Below are 17,500 nucleotides of genomic sequence, written 5' to 3'. Positions count from 1 at the left end.
TCAGACAAAGCACCACGAGGATTACGTCATTTTCCCCACATCTATTTTTGTTCCACACCCTCTCCCCCCCCCCTTTTACACCCATGTGTCTCTGGCTCTTACACACACACCCATAAATTCACCGACCCATGTAACCCCCCCTACACACACACACTGAACCTGGAGCGTATCATCCACATCTCTTAGCAATTAGCAGCTCACCATGACGCCCAGCCCTCCCTCCCCACCCAACATCCCCATGTCGCTAGGAGCAATGGCGCAGTCTCTCCAGACCACAGCCGTCCGTAACCATGACAACAGCGGGCAGAATGCGAAGAGCCACCACTCCACACTTTGATAAAGTTTTGAAGGCCCGGACGTCAGAAGAGCTGCAGGTCTGTTCGGTGTGCTTAAGAGCAGCGTCCTCGAGACTTACACGAAGGAACCCCAACCATCGAGAACATGAATCGCCCTCGGGACAAGAACCAGCTTCTCCAACCAATTTGTGACCTTGTGGAATCTTGTTTTTATCCCAGACGCGACTCGGTCGGCTACACCACCAGGAAGTGGATGAAAGAAGGAGAGAGAATGGTGTTTCCCCATAATGAATCTGACGAAGGCTTTAATATTGAGTGGGACGTTTCACCTGAGCCATCTCCAGGTCATTACTGGGAAAGTTGAGAAACGGCCAGGGCGGATCTCACCATCCTCGACTGTTTCTCACGGGCCAGTCTTCAGGCCAGGACCAGGTGGGGCCGCGGAGATGCCTTCACAGCCCCAGACAGCCACCCCCTCCGCCACCTGGCTGACTTGGGCTCAGGGCGCTGTTCCAGGAGTTCTCCTCCAGGGTGGGTGTGGACAGGTGGGGATAAGGGTGGAGGAGAAGGAAGGGCTTATGTGCAGGGCCCGGGGCATGCGCACAGATGGTCGCAAACAGCCAGAGAAAGAAGGATGCACAGAACTGATAAATAGATGAAAGTAAAGATGGAGATGGGTGGAGTGGAACAAACAAAGAAAATGAATTAAAAGGAAAAGAAGAAAAAAAAAAACTCAATAATACCAGATGACAGGGTTGAGGTACCAGACAAGATCTCCTGCCCCCAGGATGGCAAACAAATCAATAAAACTAATTACAGGTCAGAAATTAAATTTGGCTCCGAACGCAACAGATAAAAGTCCCATGAAACAGACAACGAATAAAGAAAATGAAATGAATGCCATTTGTCAGTGTAATGGTGATGAAAACAGGGCCTACTTCATGCCTACATCAGAAAAGAGGCCAGATCAGCAGCCCTGTTTACTTTAGCCCTCTACGGCACGACAGCCGTCCAGCGGACGAGGAGAAGAACATATTGAACTCAGAGCGGAGAACCTAATTAAAGGGAAAGTGAGTGTGTAATGGATAGCTGTCACATGTCAACCCTCATTCTGCTGCGACACAAAACACGGCACTGATGGATGGAAGGACGGATGTCCGGGCGGGAGGAGGAGAAGGATCAGGCTTCGGGTCCAGATGGCGACGGTTTACGCGGAGGAAGAATAAGGCTGGTAACTCTGCTGGGGCTCTTGACATGTCATTTCATTTACAATTCATCAAGGGTTATTGAGGAGGGAGGCGGAGCCTATTAGAGTTTGGTGAGATTACGAGATCCTCCTCGGCATATGCCGCAAATCAGCTTTTCTTCTGTGGTCGGATAATCAAGGCCACCAAAAAAGAAAAGGGAGAAAAAGAAGTGGACTATGTTTCTCGTGTAAACTGTAGACCATCTGCGATCCGCATCCACACTGAAGCAGTAGAGTGCAAGATGGATCAAATGTGTGATAAAAATGAATAAAATTGAAGTAAAAGATGAATAAAATGGGAACCTGAGCAGTTTGAAAGGAGATACTGAATGAGAGGCCGCCTCTATCCTCCGGAAAGGCTGTCCACAGAAATGTATTCTACTGCATTCAAAAGCCACCATACTCATAACACTGTGCCCATAGACAGATCATTATTAGTATTATAATGTAGTGGCACTGTAATGTGCGTAAATGTGATTTACAAGAACATGTCCATATTGCGACTGATAAGTTCTGCTAACTCATATAAGGCTGGAAAAAGGCTCCCCTGCAAGGCATCTGATCTGATCAAATCATCCGACGAAGCAACACAAACTCATGGAAACCATAAACCAAACAGACTATCGATATTTAATGACGGCCAAAATGACTCCAAAGGAAACTCGTGACATGTGGACTGCAGTTCTAAAACCGTTTGATCTGATAGGGTCAGTTATGCACCTCAGACCAGCCCTTCTCTTCACCGATGTGTACAAACACTGCTCACGGCTTGTGTGAGTTCCTGTGTCCGGCGCGAGGACGAATGCACACAATCCGTACATTTTACGTCATTCATGCGAGAATTACCCACCGTCGCCCCTGTTAAAACTACCAGTGCTTCAAAGTGCGAACTCGACCGGAACGTCGGTAATGGACGGCATTAATGTGAATGTCACCACGGTTAATCTGGAAGTTCGGCGTCTAATGAAAGCCATTCCGACGGAAGCCGCATCGCTGAACGGCGCGCTGACAGCCAAAGAGCGAGGGGAGAGCTGGTTATTAAAAATAATGGAATCCGCGCCAAGCTGTCCTAATAATCAATATAACTGATAAGACTCTGTCTGTGAACTGATGTAGCTCAATTACACATGAGCCGTGATGGCGCCCTAACACAGCTGGCATGCACAGTCATGTAACGTAACAATTAAGGTGGCGCAAAAAAAAAAAAAAGATTCAATTAGCTTCATCGAAGATGGCACGTAAAATTAAATAATGACAATGTATGATTGCTTTAAAAAATGGTTATCTCCGACCAGTGTCAAAGGAATTCATGATGGTTAATTGGGCTTAGCTATGGAAATATATACACTGGAGAAAGGTTGAAAGGTCGTTGTGCAGGCTGCAGGGAAAAGGTCAGGACGGGAAAGCCCGTGTTAGCCTTCTGCTATGACCTGGGACCTCTTAAAATGGTTATCGGTGGGATGCATGAGAAGTAAAACGTTCTGGGCTCAGTTCCGGCGCCTTGAGACTAGATGATTTATGAAGCTACCATATGGATATTGGGAGCTGTCTGTGAAAATTTAACTGGCATACAAAAGGTTATTCCCTGAACAACTACGTCTCCCCTTCCCCATGTTATTACAAGAGTAGCCTAATGAATAATTATGAAATCCATTGCAGAATGTTTTGCCAGAATCTTAATTTTACAAAACTACCCCTTTACTAGTCAAGTTAAAGGTAGAGTGCTCTGTTCTTGGCATTCATAAGTTATGCACAGACAGAACTGGGAAATAAATAATATGTTCATACCGACCCACATTAATATAAAGGCCTTTTGATGAAAGCCAAGAAGAACCAATCAGCATTGGGCAGGGTTAACTTAATAATAATAATAATAATAATAATAATAATATTATTATCAGGCTGATTATTTTCAGTAGTCCTCCATAGAGAGGCTTAGCAGGACAGTTGCATGGTGCAAGCAGTTAGCAGTGCAGACTCGGTTTGACTGTCATAATGGCTGCGTCTGAGACCTGGCTGCGAAACATGCAGCCTGCCGTTTTCCTCCACAGTGAGGAGAGGAAGAGGAGAGGGTGGGGTTAGAGCATCGTGTCCCACTGCACACGAGAAACGCTGCGCATGCAGACATACTGCAGAGCTGCTAAAACAACAACCACCCGTCTTCAAAGTGACCTGATGGGTTCTGATTGGTCACGTTGCCAGAAGATGGATGCCTCCGAGTTCTCACCTGCCATATACACACCCCGCCCTCTACAGTCTCAGCCTTCTAAAGTCTCCACCCTCTACAGTCTCAGCCTTCTAAAGTCTCCGCCCTCTACAGTCTCAGCCTTCTAAAGTCTCCGCCCTCTACAGTCTCAGCCTTCTAAAGTCTCCACCCTCTACAGTCTCAGCCTTCTAAAGTCTCCGCCCTCTACAGTCTCAGCCTTCTAAAGTCTCCACCCTCTACAGTCTCAGCCTTCTAAAGTCTCCGCCCTCTACAGTCTCAGCCTTCTAAAGTCTCCGCCCTCTACAGTCTCAGCCTTCTAAAGTCTCCACCCTCTACAGTCTCAGCCTTCTAAAGTCTCCGCCCTCTACAGTCTCAGCCTTCTAAAGTCTCCGCCCTCTACAATCCCGGTTCTTGACAGATTATAAAATTTGAGGAATCAGTTTGAACCCATCAACTTCACACACCATAAAACAGTCAAAATCAAAATAAGCAGCCAGTTGATACTTTCTGATCATTTGGTGCCAAGACATCATAAAAGTCTAGTTAAGGCGTGCATTGCAAGGCACTCTGGAAAGTGTTTAAGGCCATTACAACGGAAAGACGCAGCACATGTATGTAGATAATCTGTTTTAGCACACATTTCTATGTAAAGATAATATTCATGAACATGTGAACTTGACATTTGTACACATGTAATACTGATGAGTATTAGCATACGAGTCTATTAACATGTGCAACAAATACCCATCAGCATGTGAATATGTATTGGAGAGGTGTTTGAAAATGATGTCCACCCATTTCAAACTAGTCACTCAGCTTGTAAACCCTGAGGTCAAACACATTAACATTTCACTCCCTCTGAATGGATTGTTTTGACACAGTAATCTTCAAGTCTACAAAATATCCTGAATAAATCTTGGACAGGGCACACAATGCAGCGGAATAATGGCTGAAGTGGTTCGTTACACAAATTGTGCCGACGTGCTTTGGACATAAGGGAAGGTGCTTGGTGCGGGTCGTGCCCACCTGTCCAAGAGCGAAGCTAACGCTGCCCCTGCAGTGAGGACCTTGGCTGGGAGTGTCAGCCCATCCAGTACCTGGAGATTGGCCCTTGGATGCTGCTTCTGAACTGAAGTTTACACTCGCGGTTCATCGTTCTCGCGCAGGTGAGATAAAATACATCCCCATTGTGTTTATCCCAGTGGAATATACAAGGTGATAACATACTGTAAGTTGAGGACTTATAAAATCCAGGTGAAATCTAAAGAAAATAAAGTGGTTTTAAGCCATTCAGTGAACATCTTGTGTTGGATCTGGTGGTGAAGGGAAGCAGAGGGGCAGAGATGAGGGAGGGAGTAAAAATAAACAGGAAAGAAAAGGAAAATGAAAAGTAAACAAAGGCAAGTTCCATCCAGTCTGCTAGTCTGGTGTTTTATGCTTCCTTTGCACAAGCCAATCATGTGAAAATACAAAGCACAAATGACACACACACACACACACACACACACACACACACACACACACACACACACACACACACACACACACACACACACACAACACATAAAGGTCTCGTGGCACTAGGGTTGTGCCGATGAACGATATCATCATCCATCGTCATTTATGACCCACCATAGCAATGGATGGTAACCATCACGATGCCACACCCACTTTTTTGTTTTTCCACAAACATGCACAGACCTTCTTTAGGTCTCCTTCACCTAAAACTTTAGCAGGGATTGTACGGAAAATGATCTTATATGAATTAGAGTCAGGGATGAAAATTTAAATACTCTTACTGCTACAAATATGCCTAATTGGCATATTATTAAATTATTTATTATTCTATTATTAATAATTATCTATTATTAGGATATTATTATTTATATCTAGGTTATAGCTTGTCTTCGTTTTTTCTACATGTCTGTATTAATTTTAAACATTTCATGTTATTCACACAAATAGAATAAGCCTGCTCGTTGTGCGTCTGGAAACTTGCATTAATTTTGCAGTGCAAAGGCTACAAAATAAAATTGACATGAAGGTGTTTGTAAACACGTTTATTTGAGCTTACGAATGGCTATGGCATTTACCTTTTTTGAAAAATCATCATGGATTTCACTATGATATCACAGCAGAACAACAAACGAAGGAAAGAATAATGAATGAAAATATGGATGGATGGATGGATGGATGGGTGGGTGGATGGATGGATGGATGGTCTATATTGAAGCATGTGCATGTAAGGCATGCAGTGTTTCCCTGTTTTCTTTCACACAGAGTAATCAAGCAGAGAGAGAGAGAACTGAGAACAGTCCTCACAATCGATGACAAAAATCTATAGCAGTCCTGATATTCCTCCCCAATCCACCCCCATGATGCTCTGAACTGAAGTCGTTTTTTTTCAAGGCATTCAAGTTGTCAAGATAAACAATACGCTGAAATCCATAAGAGAAACAACAAGTATCCTCAACCTGCCAATTTGGGTCAGACACAAACAGTGGGCCACTTTTTCAGCCCGGGAAATTCATGTCCAAATCTGGCCCAAAATTATTTTTCCCTCCCAATCGGCCCAAACTAGAGACTGACATGAGCCGGCCCATCGGGAATCCTCCCGAATCTCCCGATTAGCCACTCCGGTTCTGGACACAAAGGTCACATGGTTGAACCGTCCCATCGGCTGTACTGATCAAGAGGTTAGAAATACAGCCAGCCATTTTGAATCACTGCATCCAAAACGGGGGGAGGGGGTGCAAAGAGAAGTGGGTGGATATTAAGGCATGTGGACCCCCCCTTTGTGGATCAGAGCTGATGATGGGACCTACTGGCTTGGGCTGTACGCTGTGTGATCTCGTTGGTGAACGCTCCGATACCCTTGGTGGAAATGGCCGCCAGGATGAAGCTGTATTCTGTGTTTGCTCTCAGTCCTTCGACCATGTAGGAGGACCGGGGCTCAAAGCTCTTCTTCTCCTGCGAGTATGGGAGAAGGATTTATTTTAATTAACCAGCAAATGAATTTTCCATTTAAGAACGAAATCTTATTTACGGTGGTGAGCAGCTGTGAAGCTCAGTTATCAAAGACAATTAGAAAAGATTTAGAATAAAAGTTCAACAAAGAGTAGAACAACCATTTGAAATAAAAATGAAACGTGCATGTGTGCATAATGTGAAGCATTAAACAACACCACAGATAAAGTTGCATTATCTCATAGAAAAGTGATTCACACGTTCGCTCTAAAGAACTCTAAACCTGGAGAGTTAAGATGACATCAGGATTCTGAATCAAAATGACAAAAGAATTTCCATTACCACAATTGAAAAGAAAACATGAGTGATAATGGCACAGTGATAATGGCATTAATGCTTTGGCTTGTGTCTGAATCATTTGGGAGGCCACACATGTCCACACGTTGCTGTGAGCCTTAACTCCCCATACCTGTGTGGGATCTACCAGCTGTGCTGATAATAAGCAGAGGGTCTCACCTGTGTGCCATATTTGGCAGCTTTGTAGATGAGCTCGTAGCTCTTGATTGGTTCTCTAGAGAGGGGCGGGTCCCAGATTAGCTCGACACTCGTATCTCGCACTCTGCCGGCTCGAAATTTCCCAGGCTGACCTGGAACTGAAACAGAATTCATAAAAACATGAAGTGATGGGTTAACAAAACGCCGACATGAGAAACCATCAAATCAGATTACAATTTGTGCTGAGTGCGGAAAGTATATTTAGAAAATGGCCTGTGATGAAATTTGTGAGAATTTAATGTTTTAAGTGAGATTCCTGATCCCAGTTCAAGAGGATCTCATTGCCTGGAACACTTCAGTGCTTTTCGCTGCTGTTGTATATTCACTTCCTCAATTCCCAAACTGCTCTATGGGTTCCCATGGAAACCTCTTCTGTGAGCTCCTCCTACTCACCCCCAGGCAGGACTTTAACATGCACAGGGTCCGAGAAAGGTCCGTCTCCCACGGAGGTGAAGGCCAGCACGCGGATGGTGTACGTTTCGGATGGTTTCAGGCTCTGGATTGTGGTGATCATGCTGTCCTGCACGTTGTGGATCTGCCACTGGCTCACGGGCTCAGATGGGTCCATGGTGTAGTAGACGCGGTATCCCTTGATCTGACCGTTGGGCTCCTCTGGCTCCTCCCACCTCACGATCACCGTGCTCTGCGAGATGATTTGTGCCTGGACATTCCGGGGTGGGCTGGCTGGCGCCTGCTCCCCGGTCCTAGCTTCCACCTTGTTGCTGGGAGGGCCCTGCCCTATGGTGTTGAAGGCGGAGACACGGATCTCATACTCGGTGTTGGGGTACAGGCCCCCGATGCTGTAACGGGTGGTGGTGATGCCATCCACCGTCTCGAACTTGCTGTCAGGGGATTTCGCACGGTACTGGATGATGTAATAGGACACCGGGTCGGGGTTGCCCGAGTCCCATGTTATGGTAACACTGGTAGCTGTGGTCTCCGTGACTACAGGGGTCCCGGGTCCTCTGGGTAATGCTGTCACAGAAAGCAAAAGTATTAGTGCTGTAGTGATGAAATACATCAGAGCTGCCATCAAGATAAACAACAGATGGTGTCTTTTAAATCAACAAATTCCACCAATTAAATGAAAATTATCTCTTTGGGCAAATGTTTGTTGATTTATGCTTAGATCAAAGCTTTAAATCTTGATTTCATAGAACTGCATTTAAACGAGCTCCTGGTGAATTACCGATGGCCAACCAGAAGGCTGGCTCTGCGCGAGCGCGCTGCTTACATTTAACGATGACCTGTGCGACGGCCTCGATGATTCCCAGGCTGCTCATGGCCACGCAGGTGTAGTTGGCCGACTCACGGACGCCGTTCAGCTCCAGAACATTCCGTCCCACCGGCATCTCGTCCTCGGGCGTCAGGTCCTCGGTGTTCAGCATCCACTTGACGTAGGGCATGGGCGAGCCCACCGCCACGCACGTGATGTTCACACTGCCACCTGGCATGATCTCGTGACTGGATGGCAGGATGGTGAACCGGGGCGGCACCCGACGCACTGGGGCAAAGACAGACGGAGAGAGGGAGGGACAGAAAGAGGGAGACAGGGAGAGAGGCGGATAACAATAATGCCGAAGGAACGTACGGGTGTCACATGCTCATGTAGACACGTCTAAGAGACCTGGACATTGAAATCAGTGGAACAGGCACATATAACCTCTAAAAGGGTTAAAATAAAATTATGGTACCATATCATATTACTTTACCATATATTACCATATATTACTTTAAATTCCTAAGGCAATTGAAAAGTCCACCAGTTGACCAAATACACTAACTGAAACTAATCTCTGAATAGATACTGTCTAAGGTCACAGAAATCCTTTACGTTTGACATTTTCATAGTAGCAGATAACGGTGTTATTTGTATCGAGAAGCCTTAGAAGTTCAACGGCATTAGGCTTCACATTGTAGGGCTTGTCTCAACACCAGTGAAATGGCCGTTAAGGCATATGTGATAACCAACTAAACGGCGGGGGGGGGCAAGTGAAACAGTGAGAGAGAAAACCGCAAATAAACGATTGTTCAAAAACTCCAGAGGATTTCCGTCTTAGTGCCTATCTGTGTTTCACCCCGGCGGCGTTTTAGAATAACACCACGCTGCCATTACAAACTCGGCCGGGAGAGACGATAATGATGCATATTTTCAAACAGCGGTGTTGTTCCAATGAGCTTTAATCGAGCGGACGTTTTCCGCATCAGGTCTTCCCGCCAGTCCTAACCCTCTCCGTTCCCCACGGCTTTTCCGCACAATGGCAAACTTAAATGGAATTTGTGAGCTTTCGGAGCATGATTCCACCTAGCCTTTCTAAGATCAAACACAACTCTGATCAATAAGCACATATATCGACTCCATAGGCACCGCAAGCTTGGGGAGTGAACGTGCTCCTGTGTGCGCGCTTGTGCGAACGTGCGCGCGCTCTTGTAACGAACATAAGAGACGCGGATGTGATGAGGTTCCGTTAGGACGCGGAACCGTGCAGGTCTCTCGCACGTCTGGACAAACGGTGGCGTTTGCACCGCAGAGACAATGCCAGAAGAGAGGGCTCACAAGAGGAACACAAAGATGCAAAGAAAATAGCTTTTTCTTTGAATACCTTTGGCAAATATCTGATGCTAGTGTGTTTGGCATAGCCTGCATGGCATATCCTGAGCATACTTACCTAACCTGACAAGCATGAATAACAGGCTTAAGTTATATTTTAATATAGGTCTCCTTATAAGCATGTTAAATTAAAGGCATTAGATACACAATTAGTAAGCTAAAATGATCTTCTCACATTAGTAACATACAAAAGCACTTCATATGCGATGTATACAGTGGAACACTTAATTCCTGCAAGATATGAGGCTTATGTTGTTATATGTATCCTGTTCTGTTCACACTCAATTATAAAATCCCAAAGATTGCAGTTCCTTCCTCCTGTACACAGTAACAGTGAAACTGGATACAACTTCTCTTTCTAGCTCAGATCTAGCTCACTGTGGGTAAACAAACAGTAACTAAATAAAACCGGAGAACAAAAAGAAAGAAGAAAATCGAAAGCTACACTGGAGCTCATGGTGGATGCGAGAGATGCTAGCTGTGAACACGAGGGTGTAGAAAACATGCGAGACCAGAAGAATGCAGAGGGGTGGAGGAGAGAGAGGGAGGTGGAGAGAGAAAAATGGAGAGATAAGGAGAATGCGTGTGAGGAAAAGAGTGAGAGTGAGCTACAAGAAAGAAGAGAGTAAGAGAGAGAAAGAGAGAGAGAGGACAATGGATTGGGTCAAGCAGAGAAGGGCGGTTTGAAGAACTCAGCTCCACTCAGAGACATGGCAAGACATCCAGGTAATTGTCAGGTTTGGCAGGTGGACAGCATATACAGGATCAGACAGTCCTGTAATCGCAGCCCACAGGACAGGGCCAAGAATGCACACACAGACAGACTCGCATGGATGAGTGGAGGAAAGAGGGGCGAGGCCGAGCGCGAAGCCCGCCAGTGATTGGGCGAACACCTTAGACAGATCACAGTGCGGGGCGGGGGCGGGGCCAGGGGCGGTGCAGCTGAAACGCGTGCTGCTGTTTTGGGATGGGGGGGTGCTGGACTGAGCCTGGCAGCTGAGCAAAGCATGTGTTTGATTCTGTGCTCAGGACCACATGCTAAATGCCAGTTTCACACAAGCCCATGAGATTAATGTCAGACACGACTCCATCAGCTTCAGGCTAACCTGTTTAGACCAACCTTTAAGTAATCAGGTCACCTGTGCCTGTCGGAGTTTGGATTATGTTTTAGGGGTGGGGGGGTCTTATGAAGATGTGACGCTACAAGAGGGCGTGGTTACAAATAGTGTCCGTGAGATGGGACTGCACGTAAACGGGTGTGACCAACCATCAGCTAGGATTGATTTTGGTTACATGACTTTGGTCAGCTACATCTCAGTAAAAAAATATTTAAAGGTTAGCTTCATCAGGGTCATAAATAACATTTCAGTTTTACATTTTTTGCATTAGCCATATGATACCCAGAATTGGACAACACAACGTATTACACAAAACAAATTGTGTGCCTAGAACAGCCATTACCTTGTCTTAGTGATGTGTTAGTGTAATGATAATGAATCCATGCAATGCTATTAGTCATCAGTGAGACACGTGTGATCGAAGGCGGTAGAACTGTACGGAAGGCGGAGAGCATTCACGGCATGCAGCAGTCGAGCCAGACGCCAGACACATTTCAGACTCGACGTCTCACGAATGCAACAGAGAACATTCCGGGAGGGGGACAGAGGACGGCTTTGAACGAGAGCTAACGGCACGATTATCACCACGTCACAGTGCATTGTTGCTTAAATGCAAGAAAAGAAAGAAGGAAAGCAAAATAACTCTGTGTGCAGCAGATTTGCTTCAAAACACCATTTTAAAACTGATTACAGTAGATAATACATCATTCAATTGCCATGCCTTTGATACATGGAATCTGTTTAGGTCAGGATTAAGAAAGAATCTAAATGAACACATCAAAGTTTTTCATTATGTCCTACCAAAGGTTTGTTTTGGGGTCCCTAAAATGCAGCAGAAGATGGCAATACTGGCCTTGGAACTTCTACTGGTGATGATCAACAATGTCCAAGATGGGCCATCAACAATGTCCAAGATGTTCTTGCGATGCTCCCCATACATGGTAAGCTGAGTTCTCTCATTGCTGTCTTTGGGATGACTGCCAGTGCTTTGCAAACAACACTGAGCAAGTGTAGCTTACTGGCTTATAATTTTATTGCGGCCGTAAGAGCGACAATAAAGCGCTCGTCTGCAAGCAAGCACCAGGATGTAGAAGGCCGAAGGACAGCCATTTTCTTGACAGCTGGAGGAGACAGCAGGAGACTGTCTGGACTAAGTCCAAATGGATCTATGGGGCCTGCGTGTCATAACTGACCATGTTTTAACGTCCTTTAGGGGCTGATCTGCGATTGCTTGTGCAGATTCTTTTTTTTTGCATGACCCGTATGAGAAATGGGTTCACTACAGGTCTCAGATCAGTATTAGGATGGCAAACATGACCCGCAGCAATCCATATGGACCTTCACAAAAGATCACGGATGTCATCCGACAGAGTGAGAGATGGCAGGCGTGTAGATGCCTCTTTCACTCTTCATCTTTTCCCCCTCAGTCTCCAGACGGAGTGATTATCACACCCAGAGATAGTGAGCCGGCTACATTTTCCCTGGTGCTCAAAGCCGTCCTACTCTGAACCGTTATAACGTTTCATTACACGTTCGCCAATACTCTGTGGACGAGGACGATTTGAGAGCTTTCACCACCTCATTATCAAAGTACATTGCTGTTTGATCCCAAACAAATGCGTTTCCCACCAAAAAATAAATAAATAAGTCCAGTAAAGAAAGACAAAAGGAAAATAAAAGAATGACACACAGGACCAAAAAAAAAAAAAAACCTAGGTTTATACTACTGTTTGATAAATTAAAAAACTCCTACACAAGGATTGGTTACATGTTGTTGGTAAGGTGATCAGGCCCCGAGATCTAGCATAGCTCATAATTGCATCTCACCACTGGGTTAACATGCTCTGTGAAGCATTCCCTACACCCTAGACAGTAGCTTCACAGCTTTGGTTATTGCTTTGCTACATTTGCTCGAATTTGACAAACATCCCAGTAATCTGGTTTCATAATACGAGTTGAAAGTGGCAACATATTGAGGGTGACCAAACATTTTTCATTACTGCTCACTGCTGTCATGGGTGGCGACTCACATTTGTGTAATCTACTGTAACCTACATTAACAGTCTGGCATGACACATTAGCATGAGGTGATTAACAGTTCAGATTAGTCAGCATGGGATTATGGGGGTTGTATGCCATATTGGCTGTTAGATGTTAGCCCATCGAAAAGCACACTTATTTACTTATAACACATAATGAGCGGAATCATTTAAATGGTCTATGAACACAGACTGCCTTGAGGTCTTTTATTTTGACTTTTACACTTATTACTACTGAAATAATTGAACCAAATTACATAATTAAGTTAACCAAGGTCAATAAACACAAATCAAGGCATTCACTCAGATTAAAGGTACATTTAATTTAAAATGCATAATTCATGATTCCCATGAAAGCAAAAAAATATATTAAGGAATTTAGCTGGGGACATGGAAGTAAATACCATTCACTGCTCCTGGCAGGTTCTGAGAACCAAATTCATCAAATGAACATACTGTACAGCTGATGGTACTGAGCCAATTCACTGCTGTATTGCAGCCACAGCTTGTCCCTGCAATACTGCTTTTTGAAGTCGTTCTGTCCCTCAGCAGCGGCAGTTTGAAAGGGAGGTTTTAAACACAACAAAGTCACTGAGCAGTTACGAAGTACATTGGAGCCTACTGTGATTTGGACAAGGCTCTTAAGAGCGTGTTAAGACTTGTGGAGTAAATTTAAGGTTATATTCTACTGGCTGATAAAATGCGACCGCATTCCAGTGGTGATGGTAATGGTTGTCCCAGCTCAACTTGGATTTTAGAAGACTTTCCATTGACTTACAGGGGCAAGAACATTGAAACATCTTTCTTAATGTCATTAAGAAAAAGATCTGACAGCCGTTTAGGACCTGGGTTATCTGTGTTATGAGACAACTAGTGGACAAAAAAGCCACGCGCGTCATAAACAGCAAGGACAGGCACGTGAGTAAAGCACACAGACATGTACACAATGATATGAATGGACTAAGATCACAAACGCACACCATTCGTGACACGAGCAGAGGGGAACAGCGGGCAACTGGGGAAGTAGCGTGTTGGGAGTGAGAGAGGGAGGGGGGGACCTGGAGGACACTCCACTAGCCAATCAGAAAGCGCCATTCCGTTCGGGCATGCAAGCATTCCGCACATTCTCCCGTCATGCAGAAAGTTCTTAATTTCCAATTGCTGGGTTTCCATGGCAACGCGTGCAGACAGAGGTGGGGGCCGTCAAAGGGGAGTTTTTTTTTGCAAACGAAAAAAAAAGAAAAATGCCACAATGCAATTCAAGAGACTGACATAACCCTAGACAGTAGCTAGCAGGTGTTTTCAGCTATTGCTTGGCTACATTTGCTTGAACTGGAGAAACATCCACAAGATTCGACATTGAAACATCATCTGTTCTCTTTTATATTCACTCTTTACTGTTTTCGAACCTTTTTTGGTTTGTTTGTTTTAAAAATTATTTTTCCCACATTTCTAAATGTGAACTTAAAAGCCAAAAAGAGAGAAAGGAACCAAAAACACACCAACCTTCTCGCAGCTCTGGGGGGTGTAAGGGGGGTTGATGTAGAACACAATGACATGAGGAGCCGAGAAGAAAACCAGGAAACACAGAAAAAGAGTAAAAGAGGCCACTGCAAAAGGACTTTCAACCTGCCACACCCCCTGCCCCGCCTCCTGCCCCGCCTCCTGTCCCGCTTCCTGTCCCGCCTCCTGCTCCTCTACTGACCAACCCGCTGCTTACCTTTTTGCTTTGAATTTCTTCTTTGTTTTTTCTTTAAATTATTTTATTATTATTTCCAGACCAACATCAATCAGAACACCTTTACCATTTCATACGTTTTGAGGCAGTGGTATTAAAAAAACATACCAAAATTCATTCCCCATCTATCCTAGCTTGCAAAGTCTTCTTCTACTCTGACACTGAACGTTTTTATATGTATGTATATATACAAAAATATCTTTTAAAAAAATTAAAGTATAAAACGCAAACTGAGAACACCAAGTCACAATGCAGATAACTGTAATTTTTTTGGTGATGGGGAAAAAAAACGATGTCCATTGGTTACCATTTCACTTACTTCTAGAAAGATCTATTCATGCTCAACAAAAGGTAAATTCACAAAATGTCAGATGTTCGGATTAGTCAGAAACAACAGCAACAATAGAAAAGCAGACAAAGACCTGTAATTTTAGTTAGTAGAGTTAATATCAGTGTCATGCAAAACATTTGGTTGTTTCTAGTTCCGACGGTCGTCTACAGACGTGGGTGTTGTCCATTGTTCTGAAGTTTAGTAATCCACATTGACCCCTGGTTAATTCTGCTGAGTGGTAATATGCTCCACACAGTCTTGGTTTCCTGGCCACAGATTAAGTTTGGACTTGTATTTCAGATTTTGAGCAGAGAGCAGTCACATGTCGAATTGGTGGCCAGAACCACACTTAATCCCTGGTCTGGAAGCATAATTAATCCAAAGTGAAAGCCATGCTTATGCTTAGCAGAATTCAGCCCTATTCCCTGGGCTTTAAACACAAGCTGATTTGACCCGTAATCCCAGTACCACAGCTAGGGATCTTGAAGAGTGTGAAAGGTATGACACCTGCTTCAGCTGGTGCCAATTGTGAGCGGTAGGCGCTGCAGAGGTGCCCCCATCTCTCCACCTGCCACACCTCCGCCTCCTTCCTGCCCACCACCTTCTTCTGAATTAACATAAGCACTTTCTGCACTGCTAGGCCTCAGACAGGGTGCCACATTTAGCCCAACGGCAAACAGCGCTAATTGAGTTTGTAGAAACAATTACGCGCCAGTAAACCCAATTCATTTCATATCAGTTAGCTTCTTCTAATGGCTTAACCTTCTGACTGGGAGTGGGGGTTTGAACACATGGAGCAGGTGACCAGCTTACCGCACTGGTCTGTGCACTGTGTAACCCCCTGTGGACAATGAGGCAAAGTCACATTTTGGGAAAATAAATCTCAAATAATGACATATGTCTAAAATCTTCTCACCCAAAAAACTACAGTTGTTGACTCTGCTTGCAATATACTTTCTATTTGGACAATTTTTTTAGTTGGGAAAAACAACAACAACAACATATAATTACAGTATATTTATATATAGTAATTATAAAAATTTTCTGCCGATGCATTTTGGAAAGAATAGCAAGCAGAAGTCGGGCTGTCTGGGCGAGGTTGGACTGGGAGTGTGTTACCTACGGAGTACCTACTGTTGTCCGTACCTCTCACGTATAGATTGGCAGGGGAGGAGTAGCGAACGCCCTGCGAGTTCGACGCCACACACTCGTACTTCCCCTGATCCGTCTCCTCACTCCGCTCGATCTGCAAGGCTCCTATAGAGAGAAAACCGGGTGTGTGGGGGGAGAGGGGGGGGGGGGGGGGGGGTGAGAGAGAGGAAAATTAGGAAAAGTGACAGAAGGGAAGGAGATGGACGGATGGATGGAGAGACAGATGTGGTGAGGGAAGAATGAGAAAAAAGAGGGAGGCAGGAAGGCGAGGAGCGATTGAAAAGGATTTGGGATGTTGTGGGAAGGAACACAGTGGGAGATGTGGAGAAACGGGAGAGGAAGAGGAAGGTTGGGATGAAGGTATGAAGGGAGAAACAGATGGAGAGGTCAAGCGAGGGGTGAAAGACGGAGGACACAGAGAAAGACATTGAGAAAAAGAGGCAGAAGGAGAAATAAAAAAAGAGACAACATTCAATCAAAATTCAGAAACTGGCCCATTTTAATTAAGAACACTGCATAAACTGCATCTCATTAACATTTACAAACCCCCTCTTGCTCTGGCTACATATCTATAAGCATAATATTAATAGACTCCTTATTCCCTGGACAAATACCCCTTAGGAATCCTTCTCGCCTGAGTCAGTGTTTAGGAACACCACCCCTTCTCCACCCAACCCCCCTTTTCCCAAAGCAGATACGCTCCTTCTGACCGGGGTCATGTTTCTTCTTTCACAGTGTCAGTTCTCACGTACGCATGCGTGACTTCTTTAAAATCATTTTAATTTTATATGTAGTATGTAAGTATTTATTTATTTCGGTGTTTGGCGCTTTTGGCAGCAGCACCGCTCATCTCACAATCTCTGAAGCTCAGGTAGGGATTAGCCGAACGTGCTAATGGCGGAACATCTCCCCAACTGGCGATAAGTCAATTTCCACATGAAAAGCTTTCTAACAAGACAATGGTGTTGGTTTTTTTTTTTTAAGCGGTTGTGTCGGTGAGCAAAAATGCTAAAAACGGCGTCAAAGCCAGAGCAGGCACGCATCATTGCGTCGGCATCTCACTTTTCTCTGAGTGAATCCCGGAGGTAGCGGAGCGCCTCCAGGACACCGATTCATATAATGATGATCTATAGCGTGAGTCACTGAGCGCGAGCGACAGAGCCAGCCGCGTTCACTCCAAACAGAGCGCGAGAGAGCGCTCGCGCGCGCGCAAGTAAGAAGTTTAATTAAAGCAGAAAACA

General features: G+C 44.9%; 1 protein-coding gene across 4 annotated transcripts in view; it reads right to left on the bottom strand.

The window, feature by feature from the left end:
• Positions 1-17,500, bottom strand: part of ptprsb (protein tyrosine phosphatase receptor type Sb) — a 79,394-nt gene that overhangs the window by 24,996 nt on the left and 36,898 nt on the right. For 2 of the 4 annotated variants that reach the window (XM_076981214.1, XM_076981215.1), the window contains exons 7-11: positions 16,242-16,364; positions 8,505-8,774; positions 7,664-8,245; positions 7,232-7,368; positions 6,574-6,718 (exon numbers count right to left, since the gene is read on the bottom strand). In XM_076981214.1, the coding sequence (XP_076837329.1) occupies positions 6,574-6,718; positions 7,232-7,368; positions 7,664-8,245; positions 8,505-8,774; positions 16,242-16,364 (1,257 nt within the window). The remainder of the gene's footprint in view (positions 1-6,573; positions 6,719-7,231; positions 7,369-7,663; positions 8,246-8,504; positions 8,775-16,241; positions 16,365-17,500) is intronic. The other 2 variants (XM_076981216.1, XM_076981217.1) reach the window with 1 other exon arrangement.

This window comes from Brachyhypopomus gauderio, chromosome 19 (genome assembly GCF_052324685.1).
Source record: "Brachyhypopomus gauderio isolate BG-103 chromosome 19, BGAUD_0.2, whole genome shotgun sequence".
NCBI lineage: Eukaryota > Metazoa > Chordata > Actinopteri > Gymnotiformes > Hypopomidae > Brachyhypopomus > Brachyhypopomus gauderio.
The sequence above is the reverse complement of the archived record's forward strand: the minus strand, read 5'-3'. Positions and strand labels throughout refer to the sequence as shown.